Consider the following 27,929-nt stretch of genomic DNA (forward strand, 5'->3'; position numbering starts at 1 on the left):
TTCTTTATATATGCAGGCAACTTTTGAGTTAAAAATGTTCTGGACTTCCTGAGATTGACATTAATTTTTCTTCTCTGTTTCCTCTACATCCTTTTCCCAGCTATTGAATCAGATCCCCTGTGCTAGAGGAGACTGCTATAAGAAGAGGCACAGAACTAGGTGAGGGGGTGGGGAGAGAGTGGAAAACTATCAGAAACCTAATTGGGAATTATATTTTCCCTGCCTCTCCCCCTCCCACCCAAAAAGGCCTACAGTTCTTCCGGGCCATGGTTTGAGCCTGCCATTCTAGAATGTTCCATAATGCAACAATTACTTTCCTGCAGAGGTCATGAAACGTAGACTTTTGGCTTTCCGGTCTTGCTCAGAGATCTTCTTCATTTCAGTGAAATACCAGTCCAGAAGCTGCTTTGAAAGGTGTCATATGCTGTCCCCAGCCTCGGTTTAGGAATAACTTGTGCAAAAGCCACAATTGCTCTTCTTCACAAAACCTCTACTGTGGTTTTTGCACATCACTGCTACCTTGCACACAGCCTTTCCTCTTTCTTACAGGAGTAAGAGAAAGTCTTAGCACTAAGTCAGCTCTGTTCACATTTCCGGTTTCAGAGGAGCTAACTCTGAAAATGCAGTAATTTTCCTTGTTCACCAACTGTGTGGATACGCACCCCACAGCTGGAAAAGTCTTATGCGTCCTAAGCTGCAAATGACAATTTTGCTCCCAGTTGGGAGTAGATTTTGAGACAGGTCTTTTGTTCAGAAGTATGAAAATAGGAGCATAGGTAATTGACATTTTGTACCTGGTGGCTACTAATGATGTAAACCTTGGAATGCTGGGGGCAGAAGTATCCAGTGTCAGAGAAGAAGACAAATATTCTCTCGACTGTCCTCCCATAGAGCTCCAAAGCCTGGAAGACTTCCTTTCCCAGAATACACGTGGTTTGACCTGGACACAGAAATGTGTGATCTCTCGAAACACTTTTGCTAGACAAGAGAGATCACAAATGTGTGAACTCTCTTGTGTAGCAAATTAGCCAGGAATGGTCTTTAATTAAGACAGTGGTGCAGGGGTGTGAGAGTTCCTTTTTAAGGCAACTTCCTTACCTTCAGTTAATTGGCCCATAATTCTTTTTTTTTTTTAAACCTTGCTCTTTTTAAAAATCATTAATTAATTAATTTTTATTTTTGGCTGTGTTGGGTCTTTGTTGCTGTGCGTGGGCTTTCTCTAGTTTCAGTGAGCAGGGGCTACTCTTCGTTGCGGTGCACGGGCTTCTCATTGCAGTGGCTTCTCTTGTTGCGGAGCACGGGCTCTAGGCACGCGGGCTTCAGTAGTTATGGCACACAGGCTCAGTAGTTGTGACTCGCGGGCTCAGTAGTTGTGGCTCGTGGGCTCTAGAGCGCAGGCTCAGTAGTTGTGGCTCACGGGCTTAGTGGCTCCGTGGTATGTGGGATCTTCCCGGACCAGGGCTCAAACCCGTGTCCCCTGCATTGGCAGGCGGATTCTTAACCACTGCGCCACCAGGGAAGTCCCCATAATTCTTTTTAAGCTTCCTTTTCTTGTCCTGGCTGTGTGGGAAAAGGTCAGGGAAGGGGAGAATTGTGAAAGCCTATGGGGTCCCCAGAGCTCTGCTCTCTGACCCCAGTGCTCAGAAGACCCCACGCCCTCCCTTCTCCAATTTCTTTGCTGGCTTCTGGGCTTCCGGAAACCCAGTCCTTCTCAGCCCTGAGAGTAGCCACACCCACACCCTGTCAGGCAGGGCAGGGGGCAGCCTGCCTTCTGGGAGCCCCCCCCAACACACACACACAAGGCCTTGTGGGAAGGTGTCACCTGTGTGGAGGGCGGTGGGAGGGGATGTGAGAACTGGGGGTTGGGCTACAATGACAGGCAGCGGCGGGAGTGTTTTCTGCCTGCCTCACCCCACTTCCTTTTTCCCATTTGTTTCAAGAAGTCTTCCTTCTTGACTCACTTTTGGACATTTTCTGTACTTCTCATGTTCTCTTTCTGAACTGTGACCCTTCTCCATCCACCTTGCTGCCATCTCCTCTGTGTGAGCATGTCTCTCTCTGTGTCAATATTTCTTTTTATTCCTTCAGTTTAATTTTTATTGATATACAATTTTTAAAGGTTACTTTCCATTTACAGTTGTTACAAAATATTGGCTATAGTCCCCATGTTGTGTGTATATCTTTTCTAATTTTTTTTTTTTTGGCTGCACAATATGCGGGATCTTAGTTCCCCATCCAGGGATGGAACCCACACCCCCTGCAGTGGAAGCGCAGAGTCTTAACCACTGGACAACCAAGGAAGTCCCTTGTGTGTCAGTATTTCTTGATGTGTCTTATTCCTTGTCCCAGTCCTATTCCTTGTCCCAGAACCAAATAAATCATTCTGAGGCTGACAAACCCACCCATCGGCAAAACCTGCCCTCCCCTTGACCCTGGATCTTTATGTTGAGTGGCATTTTTTTTGGACAAGGAGCCCTTTACAGACTGACCTTGAATGATATCCCTTAGGGGCCACCCTGTAGGTGATGTGAGAGGCCAGCCCTGGAAATTAGCTACCCTTTACTGGGGGTAGGGGTCAGAGGAGCAGGTTATGTGGAAGGACAGAGATTGAGGAGAGAGTGGGGCCTCTCCAGCAGCCCTGCTGCCGTCTGCAGAGCACAACAGCTTGGTCTGAACAAAAATGCTCCTAGTAGCAGAAAATGCTTCTAGGGAGGAGCTTGCTTTTGTTACATCCATTCACTAAAAAGGTACTGATCACCTACCATATACCCAGCACCATTCTAAGTGCTGGAGATACAAGGGCTAGGAGAACAAGACAGACAGAAAGCATTGTCTTTATAGATCTTACATTCTAGAAACTGCTGCTGGACCAGTTGTCAGGACCATGAGTGCTAGTCACAGCCCCATGAGTTATTAGCTATGAAACCTTTGACAATTCTCTGAGTCTCAGATTCTTTATCAACCAGAGGGCTATGCAGTTGAACGGGTTGAATGTGTTGATGGAGATGGAGGTGTGCTCTTTGAAGAGTATCAAATACCACACAAATACAGGGTTTTATTATTGTCTACCTTCCCCACTGCCAGGGCTTTTCAGGAGTATTTCCTAGCCTTGGATCTACAAGAAATGAAGGTACTCTGGGGCTATTTAACTTGGAAAGATTCTGTGAGTGTATGAGCGTACTAGTAATTAAAGATAGGTAGATGGATAAATAGATGACAGGTATATAGAGATATATATTCTTTACCACGTGGGATACTTAGAAAATATAGACAAGTTAAAGCAAAAGGATAAAAATCTCCCAGAATTTATCACCCAAAGACAAATCTTGGGGTGCCTTCCAGACTTATTTCTCTACGCACATATAGACCACTGTAGAGCATAACCAGAGGGACCACATAGTCCCCAGGCTTAAGAGTGTGTCCTCTGTTGATGAGCATCTTTCTCCTCATGTCTCGACTGGAGCAGCATTTCAGAAGGTGGGGCCATTTTTTTCTTCCATAAAAGTGTCATGTTAGTTTCCAATGGCCTCTGTAACACAGTGCCACAAACTGGGTGGCTTAAAACAACAGAAATGTATTCGCTCACAGTTCTGGAGGCCGGAAGTCTGAGATCAAGGTGTTGGCAGGGACATGCTCCCTCCAAAGGCTCCTTTTTGGCCTCTTCCAGCTTCTGGTGACAGCCAGCAATCACTGATGTTCCTTGGCTTGTGGCCGCATCACTCCAACCTCCACCTCCATCTTCATATGGCCAGCTTTCCTCAATTTGAGTCCAAATTTTCCTCTTCATGTAAAGACATCAGTCATTGGATTAGGGCCCATCTTAATTCAGTATGGCCTCATCTTAATTTAACTAATATCTGCAAAGATTCTATTTCCAACTAAGGTCACCTTCACAGATTCCAGGTGGACAAGAATGTGAGGGGGACGCTATTCAACCCAGTACAAGGGTCAATCCTGTTGCTTATTTAAACATGCTTCAGATATGGTTGGGTCCCCCATGTCAAGAGAGAGGTCTCCAGGCATCAGTGACCCTGTGACAATAGGAGGCCCCAGGGCTTCCTGCTCCTCCCAGTCAGAAGACATCTTGATGTCAAAATCCCTGACGGGATTAGACGTTGCATTAGATGTAGATGTGCTCTGGTGGGAGCCGTTCTAAATCCACACTGGACAAGATGGCACCATTCATTGTGGGACATTGTGAAGGAGGAAAGTTCTCAGCTCCATTTATTTGCAGGTGAACGCCTGTGTCGCAGCAGCTCTCCAAGGTTGTGGTCATTGTCAACTATTAACTTCTGGGCAAAAATTAACATGCAGAGAGTGGAGGGGAACACAGAGCTAATTGCTAACTACCACTCATAGGCACTTTGGAGACACTCTTAACTTACTTTTACACAAGTAGAACTATGGGAACATTCTATTTTTGCCATGATATTTGCACTAACATTGTATCACAGCGGTCCTTCTAAGTCAGTAAATATATTTCTGTACCCAAATGGATTTCACTAGGAATCCTAAATCTTTTGCTACAACCCTTCCACCTCCCACCCCACCCCCGTGGGCCCTGACATCTTACCATTTCACTGACTCTCCCTGCCTTCTTTTGCACCCTCCACCCTGCCAGAGGAAAAAATAGGCTTCCTGCCCCTGGTGTCTCCTTAATCAGATGCAGACATGGCTGGATGTTCTTTGCTGGGCTGCTGAGTCAGAAGCCTGGACGGGTCAGCTTCAGTCTTAGTGAAGTGGCTCAGGAAGGAAGTACTGAGAGAGATGGGTGCCCGGTGCAGTCGGTGGATGGGAGCTGACGGCAGCGAGAAGACCTGAGCCTTCTGAGAGGCAACCTGATTCCTGGGAAAGAGCATTGGCTGGAAGTCTGGAGGCCTGGGGTGGTCTCTGCTCTGTCACTAACTTGCCGCCTGCTGACCCTCGTAAGTCATCCCCTTTCTTTGAGCCTCAGTTTCCCCGTTTCGGAAACCTTGAGGCTAGCCCCAGGAGACACGGTGGGAGAACTAGAGGGCTCCTGAGTCAGTCCCCATGAAGAAGACAGTCTCCTGTGAGGAGACCTAGGACATGAGTCAGGACCAGAAGTGCTCATTTCAGAAATAGCCCCAATGGGTTGTCGGTACGGACCACAGGAGGGATCAGGGAGGGACTGCCCTAGCCTGGGGTCAGAGCTGAAGAAGGTAGCTTGGAGGACAGCAGTTAGAAGCTGGGGGAGGGGGAGAGAGAAGAGAGAACCCTGAACAAGTTAAGTCAAGAAGAAGGTTTAGGGTAGGGGTAGGTTAGGGGCCCCAGGGAGAGGCTATGCGGAAGGGTTTGGGGCATAGGAGCTAGGAGCCAGCCTATTGAAGTCCTGGACTCTGGAGGAAATGCAGAAGGCAGTCTGAGATTGCAGTGAGGGAGGTAAGAAATGAGCTAGAACCACACAGACAAGCATCATATATTCAAGCATATCAGGCTGATTTCTGAAGAAAGATGGATGCCAAAAATGTACACGCCTGTACAGCACTTGATCCCTGAGACCCTTCAACCTGGAACAAAGGGGATGTTTTTACTATAAAGTCTTCATAAGGTGATGCTCCACCTTAAGGGCACATTGGAAAAACCTGGGGTGCTGTGCAGAGCCCAGAACAAGGCTGTGGTTCCAAGAATGCAGCCTCAAGAAGAGAAAGAGCCCCTGGTCTCCGGCCTCTGGGGCCTTGTACATGCTATTCCCTGTACCTGGAATGCATTCTTCCCTCACTCAGAAAATTCCTTCAGGGCTCTGATGTCACCTCTTCCAGGAACCTTCCTGGACCCTCTGGTGCCATCACCTTCCTTCTCCGTACACCCGCAACCCCCTGAACTCTCTCTATTGAGGTGCTTCCCCAATGCACTGTGGTTGACGCCATGCTTTTCTATCTCCTTAACTAGCAGTCCTTTCTTTCTCATTTTGGTTTCCCCAGACATATCAGAGAGCCTAGTGCTTGCTAAGTGTTGGGCAAATATTTGCTGAACAGACACTGACTGCTTGATATCAGGCACAAGGGCCTCGTGCAGTCTTGCCATAGGAAACATCAAGGGGAAACCTTTGGGAATTATACAGAAAGATGCCATGGGGCTTGTGTCTTTCTGCTAGACACACAGCAGTAGGTGTTTAAATCATACAAGGGACGCAGTAGCATCTGAGAACCCAGTTATGACTAGAATTTCTTCTAGAATTTCCTTCAAAGCAGGCTTCTCCTGCTGTTTGGTGGGGGTGGGGTGGGGGGGCAGCAGGAAGTGAGGGCACAAAATGCTACCTCCAGGACACAACTATAGAGTTTTTTTCCTTAGACCTAGAGAAAGAGGAATCATTCATCCATTCTCCCTCAGATACTAAGCCGTTGACTGCCTCAAGGACAACCTTCTCTTTCATGCCTTCTTTCCAGGCTTTGCCAGAAGGGCAGAGAGACACTGATGAACACTGACTCTGTCAGGCATGGAGCAGAGAGCCTTGCGTAATTTTCTCATCTAATAATCCTCAGGCCAACCCTATGAAGCAAGAACTATTATTATCCCTGCTTTATAGACAAAGCAACCAAGGCACAAAGAAGTTCAATAATTTGCCCAAGATCCTACAACAAGTAGAGTAGTCTGAAACATCTGCTACCCAAATCTGGCTATTTCCACCACCCTAATCTGCCTCTCAGAAGAATTGTTACACCCAAAGAATATCCCCTAGTCTGGTTAATGGTGTTATTATCTTCAAACAATTTTCTTAAATGATTATGTTCTATATTTATGGAAGATTTTAGCATCCAAGAGGACATGGATAGCAAGTGAGCACATGCAGAGATGATCAACATCATTAGCCACTAGCAAAATGCAAATCAAAACTACAATGAGACAATACTACAGACCTATTAGAATGGCTAAGATAAATAATACTGATGATACCAAGTGCTAGTGAGGATAAGGAGCAACTGGAACTCTTAGTCAAAACCATTCTTTGGTGATAGAAGGCAGAATAGTGGTTACCTTTGTGAGAAGTGGAGGTGATTGGAAGGAGGCAAGAGGTGGGCTTCCAAGATACTATTAAAAATCTACAAGTCTACAATCTGGGTGATGATTACAATGGGTGTATTTACTTTATGAAAATTCATTAAGCTTATGATTTGTGCACTTTTTCTGTATGTAAAAGTTTACTTCCATAAGAAGTTTATTTTAGGGACTTCCCTGGCGGCGCAGTGGTTAAGACTCCAAGCTCCCAATGCAGGGGATGCAGGTTCGATCCCTGGTCAGGAAACTAGGTCCCACATGCATGCCACAACTTAAAGTTTGCGTGCCACAACTAAGGAGCCCACGAGCTGCAACTAAGGAGCCCGCCTGCTGCAACTAAGACCCAGCGCAAGCAAATAAATATTTTTTTTAAAGTTTATTTTAAAAATTACAAAAGTAAAATATGCTCATTATAAAAATAATGCAGGGACTTCCCTGGTGGTCCAGTAGTTGACTCCATGCTTCCAATGCAGGGGATGGGGGTTCTATCCCTGGTTGGGGAGCTAGGATCCCACATGCCGCATGGTGTGGCCAAAAATTTTTTTTTTAAATTTTTTAACAAATAAAAATAATGCAAAGGGCACAGAGGTATAGATTAAAAAGTAAAACTTGCTCCCCATAAAACTCCATTGTATTCCCAGTGGTAACCACTGTTACCTGTGTTTCTTGTCTATTTAAACACATAAACAAATACAGCTTTTTTTCTTACACTAATGGAGAGTGGAGTCATGGTGCCTACAAGTTAGAAACAAAGAGTAGACATTTGCCAAGAAAATTCACCTTGGAGACATGGGATGGAGGTAGGCAGCTAGAGATTGAGGATCCTGATCATACTCTCAAAACTAATATCTGAAACCAGGCCAACACTCCAATTATCCCCATTTCCAACCACATTCATCTATGCTGGAAATGATTATCACCAACCCCCTCCTACTTTACTCCTCCTAAGCCTTTGGCATGTCAGAGTGAATACAGCTGACTAGAAAGATAGCTGTAGAAGGAAAAGGGGTGGAAGATTCCAGACTAGAAAAGCCAAGGACAGTAGACAGACAATGAACATGGGGATTTGTCAGTGGGGTGCTAGAAGTCAGGATACAAAGTTATGACAGGTGTATTTTCTTCTAGGAAGCCTTCCTGGACATTCTCTCTATCCTACTTCCCTGCTGGGTAGATACTCTTCCTTAACACTCCCACAGCATTCTGTCTTCACCTCTACTGTGGCACTTCTCACATTGTTTCATGGTTGTCTGCTCATGTATTGATTGGCTTCTCTTGACTGGGAGCTCCTGACAGGGTGGGGACTATCATTTTTATCTTTGTATCCCCAGCATCCAGCTCAGCACCTGGGCCACAGTAGGCACTCCGTGAATGTTAATTTGAGCAAATAAACTGACTGAAGGCAATGTCTCCTGAAAATGCTTCTTACCAATCTCGCCTGCAAGTGCAGCATCTGGATGGAAGCAGCAGAGATCATGTCATCTCTGGCTTTCTGCTGCAGACCTGCATGGAGAATCCCACATGGTGCAACCAAAATCAGCAAGGCCAGACAGGACTTTGCATTGGAAGCTTTAAAATGTAAGGCCTGGCTTTGAAGAGGGTGCATAACACAGACAATTTACTATGCATTGATCTGACTAACGGAAAGTAAACAATAGCTTTTATTTATTTTATTATTATTTTTATGTCTTTATTGGAGTATAATTGCTTTACAATGTTGTGTTAGTTTCTGCTGTACAACAAAGTGAATCAGCTATATGTATACATATATCCCCATGTCCTCTCCATCCCACCCTCCTTATGCCACCCCTCTAGGTGGTCACAAAGCATCGAGCTGATCTCCCTGTGCTATGCAGCAGCTTCCCACAAGGCATCCATTTTACATTTGGTAGTGTACATATGTCAATACTACTCTCTCACTTCGTCTCAGCTTCCCCGTCCCCCCCAAGTCCTCATGTCCGTTCTCTACATCTGCGTCTTTATTCCTGCCCTGCCACTAGGTCCATCAGTACCATTTTTTTAGATTCCATATATATGCGTTTGTTTTTCTCTTTCTTACTTACTTCACTCTGTATGACAGACTCTTGGTCTGTCCACCTCATTACAAATAACTCAATTTTGCTCCTTTTTATGGCTGAGTAATATTCCATTGTATATATGTGCCACAGCAATAGCTTTTAAATTATCTTCCTTTGAGTGTGATGTGTTCAGGTTAACATGTTGATTGGTCAATGTTAAAAAGCATATATATATATGTGATTTTTAGCCTTCCAGATCCCACAGATATGCCTGAAAAGAAACTTTAAAAAGTGAATAAGTATAACTAAATCACTTTGCTGTACAACTGAAACTAACACAACATTGTAAATCAAATATACTCTAATATAAAATTAAAAAAATAAAAACAAAAAAAGTGAATGAGGACTTCCCTGGTGGCGCAGTGGTTAAGAATCCGCCTGCCAATGCAGGGGACACTGGTCCGAGCCCTGGTCTGGGAAGATTTCACATGCTGCAGAGCAGCTAAGCCCATGCACCACAACTACTGAGCCTGCACTCTAAAGCCCGTGAGCCACATCTACTGAGCCCGCATGCCACAACTACTGAAACCTGCACGCCTAGAGCCCATGCTCCACAACAAGAGAAGCCACCACAATGAGAAGCCCACACACTGCAACAAAGAGTAGCCCCCGCTTGCCACAACTAGAGAAAGCCCACGCGTAGCAACAAAAACCCAATGCAGCCAAAAATAAATAAATAAATTTATATAAATAAATAAACAAATAAAACCCCCAAATTCATGGGTCCAGCCCAGACCCCTACCCCCCAAACTCCAGACTCTAAAAAGAAAAGTGAATAAGTATAGGGTTATTTGTTGCAACATTGTTTAATATCATATGACTGGAAACAACCTAAATGTTCATCAAGAGGAGGCTAGTTAAATTATGGTGTGCCATTCATACATGGAATACTATGCAGTTGTAAAAAAAAAAAAGGGAGCACTTTGCTGACGTGGAATAATCTCCAAGGTATAGTGTTAAATGAAAAAACAAAGATGTAGACAGTATATTGTATACTACTGTGTGTAAAAAAGAGTGCCAGAGAATATCTATGTATTTGCTTGAAGGTGCATAAAAGCATCTCTGGGAGGTACATAAGAAACTGACAACACTGGTTGCCAATGAAAAACCAGGAGGAAAAGGCAGAAGGAAGACTCTACATTGCACACTCTTTTCTATCGCTTACATATTTAACCATGTGAATGTATTACTCAGTCACAAATAAATGTAAACAGAATGAAATCACAGCAACAATGGGAAACAAGAAAAGGTGACATCAATGTGAAATAAATGTTCAGGGATACCAGGAAGCAAGAAAGCCAATGAATTTGGGCTAACAGAGAAATCAGAGCAGAAAACATTGCAATTCAAGAAATCAGAAGTAAGAGTGGGCTCTCTCAAGGAGGCAGCAATCTCAGAGTTGGTAAATGCAAAGAGCAGGGGCGGGCAGGGGAGGAATCATTATGGCAACTCAATAAAGAGCTGCAGTGGAACAGCTAGGATAGGTGGGCCCCTTTTCTCCCTCTCTCCCTTCCCCCATGGACCCTTTGTCAGCAGCAACATTGGGCCTTTACCCTCAGGCTAACTTTGCCCGAGGAGGACTCTAGGGAGTGTGCTGAGACCTCCACAACGAATAGGCAAAAGAAAACAAAAGGAAAACCAGCCTCAGTCAAGAGTGAAACCCTCTAAAGGGCTCCACCCCCAGAGAAAAGCCCTCCTTACTTTATCAGTTGTGGGGGTCCCGGCCTTCCTGCCTCTCCACCCACATAACCTAAAGGGAAACCTGCCTGTTGACAAGCTCTACCCACTTAAACAGAACCCACAGTCGGCCCTCCCATTCCGGGGAGAGGTTTGTGGGGGAAACAGATCAATGCAATTGTAGAGGAAACCCATGCCATCCACCCATAAAAGCTAACATAGATCTTCATTCATAAATATGACCAGACAACAAAGGGTCACCAGACGTTTGAGGAAAACTATCAACATGAAGGAGAAGGACCAAAATAAACAAATGGAACTGACCCCAGAGGAAAGAGAGATAATTAAGGGAATAGAAGAAAACGTAAAACAAATATATTGTGATTCGTATCGCCAGAGAGCCTGGCCAGTGCTGTTCTACCAGATTAGAATATTTTACAACTTCCCCTTCTATCCCCTGAAAAGAAAACTTAGTAATTGGGCAAAGATTTACTAATTCCTTACAATGTGTCAGGAAGCAAGGATTCTGAGATTTTTAATAGTCTTTCCTCTAGAAGCTAATGGAAGGGAAATCTGACAAGTCAGTTATGATGTAATGTGTCAAATTCTATGATAGACTGAGCACAGAAGAGGGCACCTTGTCAGCTGGAAGGGCACGTTTCACAGAGCGGGTATCTCTTCAACATTAGTGGATAAAAAAGGAGGGAGTCATGATGTTCATAGGGGACAGCTTGAACAAACACAGCACATTTGGGGAAATAAGCTTAGCCGGACATGGGTGATGCTCAAGTCTGAGCATGGGTGAGTGGTGGGGGATGAAGACAGAAAGGTGGGCAGGGGTCGGAACCTGTGCTATGCTTACAATGGAAACACTATCCTCTAGGCTAGGGTTTTCCAGACATGTTCAGGGAAAAGAGTCCTTGAGAGGCCCTTTGTAGAACAAACAAAATGCTGATATATTTAACTCTTTCTTATGTACTGGAAATAACTTTCCTAGCAGAAACTCTGACTGTGTTCTAGGTTATCAATATAAAATCACAACCACAAGCCTAGTCACATCAGAATGTGTGCGATCCATTGTTTTTTTAGTTTTTTCCTTGATGCTTATTTGTTGCAGATCAATCACCAGCTAGAAGAAAATCAGTAGTAGAAAAGGGTGACAGAGATTTGAGAAAATTTTATGCAAGAAAAACTGAAAAATGAAACAATTCAATCCATTCACTTAATTCTTTCTGTGAACTAAGAAAAAGATAGTCAATATTTGACTTTAGCTGCAGGCACTTTCCTGTACTCCCCAGGTCTACAGATTTCTTGGTAACCTAGTTTAAAAATCACTTCTGAATGCAATAGGCAACTGAAGATTTTTAAAGGGGACCCAACACCAGGGCCGGGCCACTCCTTGTTGGGGGAGAGACAGGTATGGGAGGTCCTGACACAAAGGACATCTGATACAGAATCAGAAAGTAGAGCTAAAATGTGGAAGCTGGATAGGTAGCCAATATTGCGGCAATCTAGAGGACCAGGCAGAAGAAGGATGGGAGAAAGAGGAGGCTTCAGGGATTACAGGACCATCAGGCTATTCCGGAGCTAATCCCATTCACATTGAACATGCCAGGAAACTGTCAATCTGCTTCCCTGGGTCTAATGCATAGTCTTAGGGGGGTAAAATCAGGTTAGATAATATGGTCACTTACAAGATTTAGAGTTAACATTCTTCTGGTGGTATGGAGGATGGATGGGGTGGGGCAGGAAGGGAAGCAAGGCAATCAATTAGGAACGTACAATTCAGTCATGCAGGAGAGAGGGGATGAGGGCCTAGACTAGGATGTTGCCCAGGGGGATAGAAAGGTGGCAATCGAGAAGCTTTGAGGAAGCCACTGGGATTGGGGAGTAATCTGGGCAAGAGAGAGGAAGGAATCCTTGATGACTCCCAAGTCTTGGACAATTATGTGGGTGTAGTAGTACCATTCACTGAGATGGGGAGAGCCTGGAGGGAGAACAAGTCTGGGTTGGAAGTGGAGTGAGGAGATGAGTTAAGTTTGGGGCATGCCAAATGTGGGGTGGCTTTGGGGTATCCAAGTGGACATATTCAGAGGTAGCTGCACTTACAAATCCACAGTTCAGGGCTGCAGTTATATATTTGAGGTTTATCACTATGAAGGTGATAGTGAAAACCATGAAAATGGATGGGAATCATCCAAGGCAAACATGTAGAATGAGAAGAGGGGAGGGGAGGAGCGTGAGGATGGGAGATACCAAAGTTTTAAGGGGAAACGGAATCACATGAAGGATTCTGAGAGGCAAGAGGGGAGAGGTTTCAGAAGGATGACAACAAAATAATAGGTCAACAGACTACTGGAAAGGTCACTAAAAATTAACTCTAAAAAGTATTCAGCCCAAGTGAGAGAGTGGCATGGACATATATACACTACCAAATGTAAAATAGATAGCTACTGGGAAGCAGCCGCATAGCACAGGGAGATCGGCTGGATGTTTGTGACCACCTAGAGGGGTGGGATAGGGAGGGTGGGAGGGAGATGCAAGAGGGAGGGGATATGGGGATATATGTATATGTATAGCTGATTCACTTTGCTATAAAGCAGAAACTAACACACCATTGTAAAGCAATTATACTCCAATAATGTTTAAAAAAAAAGAAATAGGGGCTTCCCTGGTGGCACAGTGGTTGAGAATCTGCCTGCCAATGCAGGGGACGCGGGTTCGAGCCCTGGTCTGGGAAGATCCCACATGCCGCGGATCAGGTAGGCCCGTGAGCCACAACTACTGAGCCTGCGCGTCTGGAGCCTGTGCTCCGCAACAAGAGAGGCCGCGATGGTAAGAGGCCCGTGCACCGCAATGAAGAGTGGCCCCCGCTTGCCGCAACTAGAGAAAGCCCTCGCACAGAAACGAAGACCCAACACAGCCATAAATGAACAATAAAAAAAAAAAAAAGAAATAAAAAGTATTCAGCCCAAACTATTGTGCTAATAATGGTGGAAGCAGTTTCAGGGGGATATTGTAAGCAGAAGTCAGGAAGTGGAGGCAGGGAGATTGGACAATTCTCTCTTGAAGTTGGTCACGTGAACAAACGTGGCATTGTCGGCAACTCTGGTCCCTTCAGTGACCTCTCCCTCGGGGCTTGACTGAGCTGATGGTCACAGGGTCCTTGCAGCTCTGGCATGCTGTCACGGTATGAAGCTGCTCCTGGAGAAGTCCTCGAGCCCCTTTTAGCTCTTGTGATAATTTTCCTTTAGTGGAACTAAGGTTCCTTGTCTAAGAACTGAAGCCTCTAACTTGACTGATCAAAGTTTATCACATGCATTGAAGCCACCTACTTGGCAGATGTAGTGAGATCTGCGCCCAGGACAGGATGCTGGGGCGTGGGAGGGGAAGACAGCAGGTGGTAACTATGCAGATAGCATGCCTATCAGAGGAGTTTGTTACATTTCCTATTTGTGTCTCAAAACAATCTTATAGGAATCACCAAAGCAATCTTATCATGGTTTCTAGACCAGGTTGGGATGTGGGGTAGGGATTTCCACAGCTACTTTTATTTCAAAGGCGATCTGATAAGACCATCAAAAGCCATTCAGAAATGCATAATTCTACACACTTCAATAATTCAATTAGTTGTCAAGACGCTGGGTGTTTTTGATGTTGATCATTTGTTTTTTGCTAGTATGTAAGGAGTTGGCAATTATTTGGAAAACTCATATCATAGGCTAAACAAATAGCAAAAAACAAAGTGAGAGTGTTTTTCTATAGCTTAACGTGTTTCAACCATCTTTCATGCACATCTTTACTTGATTTCATAACAACCTAGAGGATAAGCAAGGTGGGTACAACTGCCCATTTGGATATGAGGAAACTGAGATCTGGAGAGGGAAAGTGATAGGCTCGAGGTCCACAGCAATTTATTGGTACACCAAGGACTAGAATTCAGGTCTCTTAACTGCAGCCTATTTTCCCTAGTCCACATGGATACATTGGCATCAACAATTAATTATCTGATGGATTGGAACAGTATAGACAGACAACTTGGCTAAATCTAGCTAATATTCCTACTTTAACTTCAATCCCAGAGTTTTGGCCTGAATTACCCCAAGACCCTACTTCTCTTGGCCTTGGAAAAGTGTATTTTTCTTGAATTATCTTTCCAGCTAAATTTTCTTTACTAATTGTCAGCACTCCTTTTTGCTTTACACCATGTAGACTTGCCTTGAAAAGCCGCCGGGACTTCGTTGGGTTTAAAGATGAAAGAAATGTTAACAAGCAGTTAGCCAGTGGCAAGCCAGTCACAAAATCAATCCAAACTTTTGTTGATGTTTCTTTCTTTCCCCATCTACCAGGTTCCCGCTTTATATTAGTAAGATTGAAATTGAACTAATTCTATTGCTGGTGGATTCATTTGTCACTTTCCTTGAAACTGGTGAACCCCAAACGTTAGACAGCGATAGGAAAGTACTGCCATTGTCTGTTATGAAGTCTATGACATTTCAAGGCAAGAATGAATGTATGGAAGAAGAAACTTGTTTCTTCTTTACTAACGAAAGGGAAAGCCTGGAAGTGAATGATATGGGTAGGTAAAAAAAAAAAAAAAAAGAAAGAAAAAAAAAACCTTTACGTAACTTTTTTTGCTGGGAGAGAAGACTGCGAAGCACATTTTCCAGGAAGTGTGGGCTGCGACGATTGTGCGCTCTTAACTAATCCTGAGTAAGGTGGCCACTTTGACAATCTTCTCATGCTGCCTCTGTCACCTTCTCGGTCAGAAGACATCATTTCAACTCGAACGCAGCATGATCGAAACGTACAGCCAACCTTCTCCCCGCTCTGTGGCCACTGGACCACCCGTCAGTATGAAAATTTTTATGTATTTACTTACTGTTTTTCTTATCACCCAGATGATTGGGTCAGCGCTTTTTGCTGTGTATCTTCACAGAAGATTGGACAAGGTAAGTTGAACCGTAGGCCTTTATTAACTAAATTTGGGGTTCTTATTGATGTGTGTGTTGGTTGGTTTTAGTTCTACCCAAATGATGGACAATGGTAAGAACCCAAATAGATAAGTGATCTTGTGGCATGGTGGTCGTGGTCTAGTTAGTGAGATGTTCTACTCTTTTCTCTGGTCAAGAGCCTTGGCTCTGGAGTCAGACTGCTGGGTTCAAATATTGACTCGGTCCCCTACTAGTTCTGTGATCCTGGGCAAGTTATTTGCCATTTCTATGCCTCAGTTTCTACATTTGAGAAATGGGGATGTTAATGGTACCCACCTCATAGATTAAATTCAAGCTAAGACCAGAGCCAGGCACAAAGTAAGCACTACGTAGACATTAGCTATAATGATTTGCTAAGGTTTTGCTTAAAAAGTGAACTATTTTTTTTTCTGATGGAGACAACTGTTTTTCTTCTAAATATCCAACTAGACAAGGAGAGCATCAATCTGAGCTGAAAATGCATAGTGCTTCAGGTTAGCATAGACATGGGTAAGTCCCTGAAAGTGGCATTCTCTGTATAATTCTTCAAATGCTGATTGTAGTTGCAAGCTGCTCAGTTTCCCTCTGAGATGTCTTACGTTCTTAAATAGTTGGACATACAGAACAAAAGAGTGGAGTAAGTTAGCAGGTTGTTCTGCGTTCTCAAGAAAAATAACCATTAGGATTTATCCTGTTTCCATGCGTTTACCCACCTCCACTGATAAGAATTATTGGCTGTGTTGAAAAAATACCAATCATAGATGAAAAGGAGAAATTTCGTCCAATATTTGACTGTTCCTAAAAGTCTAGATGTGGGAACTGTGGATGCATAGCATCTGGAGACTGCGTTTTCTCAGGGATGTGCGAGTGGCCATTATTGGGATGCCAATCTTGAACTAAGACCATGAGGTTTTCTATCAGGATAAGGTGGAGTAGGAACAATTGAGGCAATTCTTGGGTTACCCAAATTTTAGGTTTCACTGCTGAGAAAAGAGCAGGGCTCTGGGTCTGGTTGTTTGTTTGTTTGTGTTTGGCCTGGTGGGCTCTGCCAATCAAATGCCTGGACATAAGCCTAGCCTCTATAGGGGAAATACTGACCTGGGTAGACTCAAATTTACCCTGGCACTTGGGTGTTCTCTTAATGACAGTGAAAGCCACCGGCTAGCTGGATCTTGTTTTGAATCTAAAAATGTAATCTGAATATAAGAAAACGGCACAGAATTAGTTGATTAAACAAGTGAATTTCATATATTTACTTATTCTAAGACATCGGAAGAGAAAATATCTCATTACCTTTGGGAATGAAAGATGATTTCTTTAAAAATGAAAATGTTTTCTGCAAATACTAAACTTAAAAAGAGAGAGATGTAATTAGAACTCAAGTCATTGACACACATTGCAAATTACCTTTTCCAAAGCACTGCAACACAAACACTAAAACTAAGTGGGCAAATTAGCTCAGCAGAAAACTATTTTATAGACTGTGTTTATAATGACCAATCATTACTGAAGCAATGGGAAATATGACCTTTAGAGAATGTTGCTGCTACAATACACAGGAAAATGTACACTTTGTGAAATTTCATTAGAATAGCTGTGATTTCTACCTAGCGTTGCAGACCACATGACATTTTTCTTTGCTGGCTTTTGTAGATTTTTTAAACTGCTAATACCGAATATCAGTAATCCAGTATACTAACTTGTTATTATGCCCCATTTATATCTGCAAAGTCCTCCTCATGTCGTTGAGGCCATGGAAGTGATTGTAGAGGCAGACAGAATTACAATGTCTCATGTCCCTGTTATTTCATAAATAGATAGAAGATGAAAGGAATCTTCATGAAGATTTTGTGTTCATGAAAACGATACAGCGATGCAGCAAAGGAGAGGGGTCCTTATCATTACTGAACTGTGAGGAAATTAGAAGCCGGTTTGAAGACTTGGTCAAGGTAAGGACCTCAGTTGTTGGGAAAAGTGTCATTGAAAAGTTTTGGTTGGGAAACCTGCTAGGTTGGGACACTAAAACGTGACTATGTAAAATTTAAACATGTGTTATATATATACTATAGATACATATCGCCATACATATGTACATACATGTATGTATGGGTATGTGTATCAGAAAAGCAAAAATGAAGCCAAAATCCTATGGTTAAAAGGGAAAGGAAAGTTGGAAGTGTGCTCGTTGATAGGAATGCCCTTAAGAAGAACAAAAGAGACTCTCTCTGGGGGAAAATACATACTCTCATGGACACATTCACACATGCACATGAGCTCAGACATGCAGATGCCTCAGGGAAAAGGATGAAGTCTACCAAGTTTGTTTTTTGCATTTTCTTATCTTTCCATCCAAACCTTGATGCCTTCCCACTGTGGACCCAGGGTCTGGTCCCCATTTCCCAGGGAAGCGATAACCATTGGCCACTGCAGCGTTGGCAGGCCACAGGTTAAGGGTTTGCCTTTACTGGGGGCAGTGGGGACTTCTGAACACTGATAGACTCTAACATATGAAGGAACGCTTCTCTCATGATGGGATTTCAGGTGCCATGTAAGTGAGATCTTTTCCTTTTACTGTGAGGAGAGGTGTGGGCAATTGGCGATGGACCGTCTCAGTACCGCTCGAACCAGACCCCGTATCATACCACCTGCTCATGGAACCAGCCCCCTCTAGGGCCAATCAAGACCTGAGGCAGAAAGTCTGAAGCCTTCTAGCCCAACAGACTGGTGCCCAGCATGAAGTAACTGCAGTGGCCTATGATAGGTACCTAAAGCAAGAGTTTCTAGACCGTTTACTGAGGACATGCCCACAACATTAATTCCACCGCTGTAGACAAGGGGTCTAGGAGCTCTTTCTCCAGAAGAAGAACAGCAAGAAGCCTTTCTGCCTGTTTCCCCCTCAGAACACTGAGTCAAATACCTTGGGCCCTCAGGGGACTTGGGGGCCGTGGCTAGGAGGCCGCATCTAGGCTGAGGGCAGCACTGTGCCAGATGGGTGGGTATCTGGAGAAACCAACAGGAGTTAGCTCTCACATGTGGATAATGTGTAATTAACCTGGGAGTGAAGGACCCGAGATCTTATTTCTGAGCTTATTCCTGTCCTCCTGTACTGTCCCCGGTGTGTCATTTAATCCAGTAGTGAGGACTCTGAAAGCTTATTCCTGGGTCACCTACGGGGATCAGAATGCAGCTCAGATCTGTTGCTGGCTTTTAGGTTCTTTACACTAATCTAGGTTTTAGAGAAAGACTCCTAACTCTTTATTTGCAAGGCCTGAAAATGATTTGAGTTTCTCTGGTTCTTCAAGGCTTCTGGCCAGTATTACAGGGTATTGGAAGGTGCTGCAAATTTAAATGGGAATAAAGCCACTTTGAGAACAACGCTTAAAAATCCAAATAGCATATTTAATGTGCTGGGCTGTGTGACCTTGGGCAAATGACTTCACCTCTCTGGGCCTCATTTTTCTCATCTATCCAATGAGAGGGCTGAGATGATCTGCCAGGGCACTACCAGCTCTGACATCCTGTAATTATGTGATCAGCCTTCAGTTACCCCCAAAGGCATTGAGAGTGGCTGTTGGTTTCTTCCCTCCCTCCCTCTTTCTTACTGAGAGTTTTACAGTTGTACTGCCAATTCCTCACGGCTGTATTTCAGGTTGGGTATGTAAAGCTTCCCAAATCAGCTACCCAGGACAAAAGTAAGGAAGAAAGTCAGTTTGACCTCTTTGCTTATGCTTGCATGAAAAGAGTGACAGCTCCCCAGTTTCATACTCTGGAAAGGCATGTCCGCCAGGGCTCCTTCCGTGCAACAGAGGAAGCCCCTTGCCTCCAGTGCTGCGGGGCGGAGTCCGAGTCAACGTCATCTGCACCAACGATGCGCACGACAGTCAGACACAAAGTACTCCAGCTCCCCAGTCCTGCTCCAACGATTGACCCCCGTTCCAATATCCATTCCCCAAAACTTCTCATTCTAAAACAATATTTTGGACTTTTTTTTTTAACCCAACAGGCCAACTACAAAATAACCCCCAAGCTGGATTATTTATATTCTTAGCTAATGTTAGCAGCCTTTCTTTTTTTTTTTTTTTAATTTTATTTATTTACTTATTTTTGGCTGTGTTGGGTCTTCGTCTCTGTGCGAGGGCTTTCTCTAGTTGCGGCAAGCGGGGGCCACTCTTCATCGCGGTGCGCGGGCCTCTCACTATCGCGGCCTCTCTTGTTGCGGAGCACAGGCTCCAGACGCGCAGGCTCAGTAATTGTGGCTCACGGGCCCAGTCGCTCCGCGGCATGTGGAATCTTCCCAGACCAGGGCTCGAACCCGTGTCCCCTGCATTGGCAGGCAGACTCTCAACCACTGCGCCACCAGGGAAGCCTTAGCAGCCTTTCTTTCTGGGTCACAGTCTGATTGGTTCAGAGCAACCCAAGGTCTGAATCACAGGAATGGGTCTTTTTGAAATCATCAGATCCAATTATCAACCCAGAGCTGCTTCTTCTCCCCACAGCCGCTACCCAGTGGTCACTCACTCTCTGTTTGAACACCTCTAGTGACGGGGAACTCATTATTTCCTGAGGCAGGTCGCACCAAGTTGTCACTCTGGGTGGAAGATGGGATTCGGGGCTGATGTTAGAGTAGATGAAGGCAGCATTTTAAATAGTATAATTGCACGTTAAAACTTTCTCCCTCCCCCCGGCTCCCTGCTAGAATGATCAGTTCCATGATTGTCTGCTCGCCCATGCCCGAGGTGTCTTTGATAAGGTCAAAGCATCTCCTTTTCGAGTTAAAGGTCAAGCTATCCAACCCTGCCACATGGAGTTCCCACTAAGAGAGAAATAACTAATTCCAGATTTTCTGAAAGTCAACTTTCAAAAGTCTTTCAGTTGAGGTAGGGAGTGAAGCAAGAGGGGTAAAAAAGGCTCTGGGGAGTGTGGCTGGGGGAAAGTTCACAGAAAGGCAAGGCCGGGCGCATAAAGGGCAAACTTTGCTGACTTCACGTTTTCATGTTGGCCAAGCCCTGACACCAATGCAACCACCTAGCCTAAAAGTATCTCACCCTCGATCACCACACTCCATCCTTTGAAAAGACACGAAATATTCACTTGTTTGCTTGTTATCTCACAAACATTTTCCTGTTGCAGCACTTTCACACTGCCACACTTCAGCTCAAGTGGAAAGTTGAAGCTCTGGGCCCCCGTGAGAGTTTTGAGGCACGGGTTCCCAGTTAGGCTCCGTGACTTACACCCTCACATCTGGCACTCGAGCCGAGCGTACGAGGAACCCCTCAGCAGTAACAACACTAATTCCTTCTTGGGGAGGAACGAAAAGGAAGGGCGCTGTAGAAGTGGAAGGCACACAGGACTTTGATTATCAGAAGATGTGAAAATACTATTGTCTTCCTCATCTGTGTTCAGAGCACAGCGTTAAGCCCAGCCTCGAACGTGATCTCAGTTTCTACTGTCGGCTTCAGCCTCAGATTCCTTGGGTGACCTCATGCCTGCCAGTTAAGCCCACCGTGCCTTTTATTCAGTATCTTTAAATCTTTAAAATGACAACAGCAGCCTTTATTACCTTCCAATCTGTGTAGATGGCACTCTCTGCTAGCTTCTTTAAGTGCCTCTAGCCTCCCTGCCGTTGCTAATGAGAAGAAACCCCTTAAGAAGTGCTGCGTTTGGCTTGGAATATCAGCCGCATTGGGAGATTACCTGAGTTTCCTATACGCAGATGATTCTGAGTAAGAACGGGCCACACAAGGCAACCAGCAACAAGAGAATCTCTTCAGCCCATTGACAGGGACAACAAAATTTTTTTTAAAAGTCTGAGGATCTTTTCATAGTCTGGGATTTCTTCCCAAGGTCAAACTTACTATTTCCATTTCCTAAGAGATTTCAGACCAATTTTATTCTAATAGATACACGCCATGCTTTATGTTAATAATATTCTATATACCAGTTCCCAGGGTAGAATCTGCTCCCCATTCAGCATTATTTGTCAATACTCGTCAAAGCCAGGGAGGTTGGGGTCATAGGAGAGGTCAGGATGGCAGTCATTGGTCTGGACAGAGCACTGGAAGATAATAAAGCCCAGATTCTGTTTCCAGGTTCACCCCTGGGCTTTCTGGGCTGTCAGCTTATCTGTCAAAGCCATGGGCTCCTAATCGGTAGGATGGAATTAATGACAGGATCTGAGTCTATATGATAATCTTCACCAGAAACAGGCAACAGAATAATGGCAGGTGCCAAATGAATGAAACCTCCCTCTAAAGCCCCCGCCAGAGTTCCCGTCAAAATGACCTTTTGCCATGATTCTTATTTTAGGGTATAATGCAAAGCAAAGAAGTGAAGAAGAAAGAAAAAAACTTTGAAATGCACAAAGGTAGGTTGCTCTTTACCATTTCTACGAATACTTAAAAACTAAAAAGAAGCTTTAGGCCGATCATACTGAACAACCCAGTGTTGGATCAGGGAACTTGTAGCCCTGGAAATGAAACAGGAACACAATTGCCAAATCAATACCTTCTCTGGTGCCTGTGATTTAGAAAGGAGTCGTATGGACATATTTATAGGGAAGGCTGTGTTCCTTTAGTGCTGACAATACCAAGTATGAAGAAATCACATTATTTTCAACACCTTAATCAAAGCAACCATACAGCCTAGTACCACCTACAGAGGATAAGATGACAAGTCGGTCAGCATTTGGTAGCGGTGTCATTCATCACTCAGTGATAACAGCTTTTTCATGGGGAAACACAGCCAGTGGAGCGTCAGAGACCCAGGAGTGATTCAGTGTGACAGCGCTGTTCTTTGCCCTGTTCTTGATGTCAGAGCATCTCAAACATCCCAGGGTTGGAAGAGACTTTGACGGTTCTCAAATCCCACACCATCCCCGGATCACGAATCTCCTTCACAACAGCACTGACCATTGACTCTCTGATCAAACATGCCTAGACACCTTTAGCTCATAAAGCAGCCTGGGCCGTCTTTGAACGGCCCTAATAATTATAATAATAAGATTACTCTGTACTCGAGAGAAGGCTTTTCTCCTCTGGAGTTGAAATTTGTTCCTATAATCTCCACTCACTGAATCTAGTTCTGCTACTTGGAGCCATACTAAACAAAGTATATAATTCCTCTTCTGCACAGCAGCTGTCCACATGTTGAAAACAGCAGTCATGGCCCCTGAGCCTTTTCTTCTCCAGGGTAAACCTCCTCAGTGTCTCCCACTGTTCCTCCTGTGACCCTTTCCAGGCTTTTTCCTGTCCTCGTTTAGGTCCTTTTCTGGACACACTAACTTTCTCTGTTCTTTTTAGAATGTAGCACCCCAAACCAAATACAATAATGCCTGGAGTGACCCGAGCAGCTGAATATGGGGAAAATGGAGTGTTGGTAGATGGGTGTTGTTAGACAAACTGCTATATCACAGAGTCAGTGTAAAAGATGGTATGGCTTGTGTAAATTTAATACACACACAGAAATACATACATACATACAGAGATACAGACACTGTTTTCTGAGGCAAAGAGCTTGCTTTAACCATTGGTCTGGATGCAAAGGGTCACCTGATTTCCATGAAGGCTTTGCTTTCAGAATGACTGTAAAATATGTTGAGTGGTACCATGTTGTCTGTTAATTGCTGTGAAATTTGAGGAAACAGTTCATGTGGGTGCGGCCTAGCAGTCTTTGGGAAAATGATACACTTAACAAAGCTGGTCATTTAGGTCATGCAGCTTGACTCGTTATTCATAGGACACCTACAAAGTGTCCAGCTCCAGGCTCATTACTGGAAAAAAAAAAAAAAAGAACTTCCACACCATGTCTGTACTTAGGAGATCAGCGCATCTAATTAAGCAGCAAACCTTTTACATGAGCAACAATTAGAGGTAGATATAATACTGTGGCCAGTGCTTGTCCAAATCAGACACCATAAGCATTTTACTAGCTAAGTGTGCAGACACGACCTTTGGGCCCACTGAGATGACCAATGGATGGGAGTTGTTCTTAAAATCAAGATTCAAAATGTGTTTAAGGAAGATCATTTTCTTTAGCCTGTGTCAATCTATGTAAAGCGGAGTCAAGTGCTGAATGATGCTTGGGAGAATGGGCTCGGTGGAAATAGCCAACTCAGTTGTTCAGATTTTAGAAACCAACGTTTCCCTCTGGTTTCAAGGGATTTCAAGGCCATCTTACCCTTCCTTTCACATAACCTATTTAAGTACAGTCTCTATGACCCAGCTGCAGAACTAGACCAAATCGTTCTGTGGCCAGTTTTGTGTTTCTTTGGCCTGACAGTTGGTCTTTGGTTTCATTTCAGGTGATCAGGACCCTCAAATTGCGGCACATGTCATCAGCGAGGCCAGTGGTAAAACAGCATCTGGTAAGAGTCCAAAGCATCTGGGCATCAGTCACCCGAGGGGGAAGGCCAGGAGGCTAAAGCAAGGCAGCCTAACAATTAGGCGCCTCTCTTCCTCTGGGGGCCAATTTACAAAGCTACCCAGACATGCCTCGTGCACTTGCCTTTGTCTTCAAAGTAGGCTCAAATGCACAGATGGGACTTGAAGGGACAAAAGGAGGTGGGAAGCAATCCCGATGTTCTCATTAGGTTCTTGCTCTGTGGCTGATTCTAAATGATGAATCACTGGGTGGAGGGACCATTATTCTGATAACACAGAAGAGATGGCACGTAGTGACCTCCTAACTGGGAGCATCCTTCATCCTAACCCCTCTCCACTATATGCAAATGGGCCTCAAGGGGTATTTCCTGCCATCTGCCAATCCCTGTATGATTAACCCCAGCCTCACTGGGGCCAACCTCAGTGAAATTAAAGGTAAAATCATTCTGCAAAGATCAATAGGTGCCAGGATGTTAGATTTTCCAATGAAGTAACAACAGACGACATACTGTAATCTTTTCAACTCTCAATGATTTTCTTTCCGTATACGTTCTGCCATGACTCTAGCCCTCAGATTTTTTTTTCCCAAATCTGTACCTCACGATAGCTGGTGTTGGACAATATGGCACATCTGATAAATGGATGGAAACATGCACACTAGCATAAAATCCCCTATCTACATAAATGCAGGCCAAGAGCATCAGAGCAGTCTTTGAAAACTTTAACACAGCGCTCTGGAATGGAGTTCTAAGCAGTGTGTGTGTGTGTGTGTGTGCGCACGCACGCGTGTGTGTGTAAGAGACAGACAGAGATATAGAGAGAGACACAGAGAGAGGGAGGAAAGGAGATAGGACCTCATCTTGGAGGTGGCTTGGGCTTCTCAGTGGGCATAATGCATACGTGGTAATCCTGGATCATGGTACAGGAGTAAGGAGCACTGGATAGAAAGTTGTTGAACACTGAGATTTAAGAACCATGACTACCACTTGCTGGGTGACCTTGGGCAAGTCCCTTTACCTTCGCAGCAGTTTCCTGTCTCACTTACTTCACAGGGTGACTCTGAGCATCAAATCAGCTAATATAGAAGAAAGTTATTCTGTCAAGCGCTATACAAACATAAGGTGTCATTCCTTAGCTACTTCACTGCAGTTTAGCTGTCAGAAGAGTAACATAAAGCCCTTTTAAATAACACTTACCCCGCAATATTTAATAATTCTGCCAAGTACCCCTTTCTCATAAAATCCACTTATGGGAGAATATCACAACCATATCGGGTATGTCCAGGGTGGTCATCCACGTGACACAGTCTCATCCGGATTGGATGGATGCCAGCAACAGAGACACCTCCTAGAAGAATAGTTTGCCTTGCATAGAGTTCACAGTGCTCACATGTTCTGCCAAAAGGCCCATGATGGCTGTTGGTCCTAGCATGGTTGACAGTCCGCATCACAGTAGGTCTGCAGGGGATCAGGTGAGAAGAAAGTCACATTTCTTACCCCACAAGCCTCTCAGACCTACTTGGTCACGCTGCTCCAAACTTGACCTACATCTCACAGCAAGGACGAAAATTAGGTAAGGACTTACAAAGATAAACTTTGTGGACTCAGAGGTAGGGAACCTGCCCATGTTTTCTCAATCAGATGGTCCAAAAGTGAAAACATCATAACGAAGCATTTCTAGAGTGATCTGGAGGCCCAAGAAATGTCAGGCATTTCAGGATGCCTTTCCTAATTACTAAAGGATGAGTCTTAACAGGTGGGGTCTTGCACCCTGATAGGCCTAAGACCACCAAATAGGAGTTTAAAAAAAAAGCTCAAGGAAGCAAATGCATCAATACTTTCACTTCTCCCCACCCTCCACCCCCGGCAGTCTAGCTCTCTGTGGGAGCTGAGATTTGAAATCGGCTGCACACACTACTTTGAACCCACTCAACATCTCAGCCGAGAAAAATGGCACATTGTTGGTGGGTACTTCGGCTTAGCCACAAGAATACAGGCACTTTCAAGTTGGTGGCGCCCACTACAATGGGAGATCAAAACACACAGTGAAATGACAGGTTTATTTTCATACTTCCTTGCCTAATTTTAGTCCTTGCTGTGGGAGGCGGATCGGGTTTGCAAGAGCACGATCAGGTAGGAAGAAAGGGGGTCTTTTCCCTGTGCTGAGGCTGAGCAAGAGAGATCGGCAAGTCTACGACTCTGGAAAATTCAAGGAAAGCAAGATACGAGTTAGTCTTAGCAAGGACTTTGAGTATTTTGGCAGGCGTAATTTATGACCTGGGATTTCTAAGTCATTCACATTCTTTTAAGTTCAAGGGCAAATTGGCTTTAGAGCTCTTAAAGGGAGAAGGAAACTCACTGTGCTCTGTTACTTGAGTTAATCTTCACAAGTCTCTGAAATAGGCTGTAATATTAGCCCCGTGTTACAGGTAAGGAACTGAGAGGCTCAGGGAGATTGACTTGCCCAAGCTTGAATAAGGCCTGGATGGGAGCCCAGCTCCGTCTGACTGTGCAACCCATGCTGATTGGTCAGCCGTGGCTCCTCCATAGACTGAGGGCTGGATGGGTCCTTTCGAATCCCTGACGACCCAAACTTCCACTCCTATGTGAAGCCAGTATCCGACACGAAACCATGTTGTCTGTTAGAATCTGAATCATGTATGTTCCACCTCACCACGGATTTGTCCCCTCTCCATTACAGTTCTGCAGTGGGCCCCCAAAGGATACTACACCCTAAGCACCAACTTGGTAACCCTCGAAAACGGGAAACAGCTGGCCGTGAAAAGACAAGGACTCTATTACATCTACGCCCAAGTCACCTTCTGTTCCAATCGGGAAACTTCGAGTCAAGCTCCATTTATAGCCAGCCTCTGCCTAAAGTCCCCAAGTGGATCGGAGAGAATCTTACTGAGAGCTGCAAATACCCACAGTTCCTCCAAACCGTGCGGGCAGCAATCCATTCACTTGGGAGGCGTCTTTGAATTGCCACCGGGCGCTTCGGTGTTTGTCAACGTGACTGATCCAAGCCAAGTGAGCCACGAGACTGGCTTCACGTCGTTTGGCTTACTCAAGCTCTGAACGCTGTAAGCTGGCAGGTTGCGGCTGGGCTGATGCTGGCGGTCTTCACAATCCAGCAAAGCAGTTAAGACCACCCCACCCCACCCCGTTGAACTGCCTATTTATAACCCTAGGATCCTCCTCATGGAGAACTATTTATTATACATCCCGAGGCACGTAGGGCTGCAATGAGTGAATTACCGGGCGGAGGAAACCCCTGTTCCATAAGAGCTTATATTCTGAAGCAGCAACCCCACTGATGTAGACATCCAGAGAGTCTTATGAAAAGACAAAGCCATTACGCACAGCTCGAATTCTGAGTAAGCAGCAGAAAATTAGCCAAGTTTAGTTTTGTTTCTTTGCGTGCAGTGTCCTTCAGTGGAGAATGTATTTGATTTCTCAGTGAAGATGCCGGAGGGAAACGGGGAGCCTCAGCTCACATTCAGTTATGGTGGATTCTGGGTCCCTGCGGCCGCGATGGAGGTGGGGCAGACTTTAGAAAGTATAATGCAGTGGAGAACCGAAAACCCTGCCCCCGCCAATCACCCTGACACTCATTTTCATCCTTTCTTTCTCTCCTACACACACACACACACACACACACACACACACACACACACACACACACACAGAGTCAGGCTGTTGCTAATCAAGTATCTTATTTCAACCCTGTTCCTATCTCCACCACTGTCGATGGGGTAGGCGGGCAGAGAGGGCAGCTCTGAGGCTGCCCACTCCTTCCAGAGAAATGAC

The 27,929-nt window shown here is 44.7% G+C and overlaps 2 protein-coding genes across 2 annotated transcripts in view; both read left to right on the forward strand.

Moving 5' to 3' along the window:
- Window positions 1–27,929, forward strand: part of VGLL1 (vestigial like family member 1) — a 569,192-nt gene that overhangs the window by 107,730 nt on the left and 433,533 nt on the right. The window lies entirely within an intron of this gene.
- Window positions 13,063–27,753, forward strand: CD40LG (CD40 ligand). The gene is made up of 5 exons (XM_082378016.1): window positions 13,063–15,721; window positions 17,560–17,691; window positions 22,049–22,106; window positions 24,042–24,104; window positions 26,821–27,753. The coding sequence occupies exons 1-5, from the start codon at window positions 15,566–15,568 to the stop codon at window positions 27,195–27,197; spliced, it is 786 nt and encodes a 261-aa protein (XP_082234142.1). The 5' UTR covers window positions 13,063–15,565; the 3' UTR covers window positions 27,198–27,753.

This window comes from Balaenoptera borealis (assembly GCF_965194805.1).
Source record: "Balaenoptera borealis genome assembly, chromosome: X".
Lineage (NCBI taxonomy): Eukaryota > Metazoa > Chordata > Mammalia > Artiodactyla > Balaenopteridae > Balaenoptera > Balaenoptera borealis.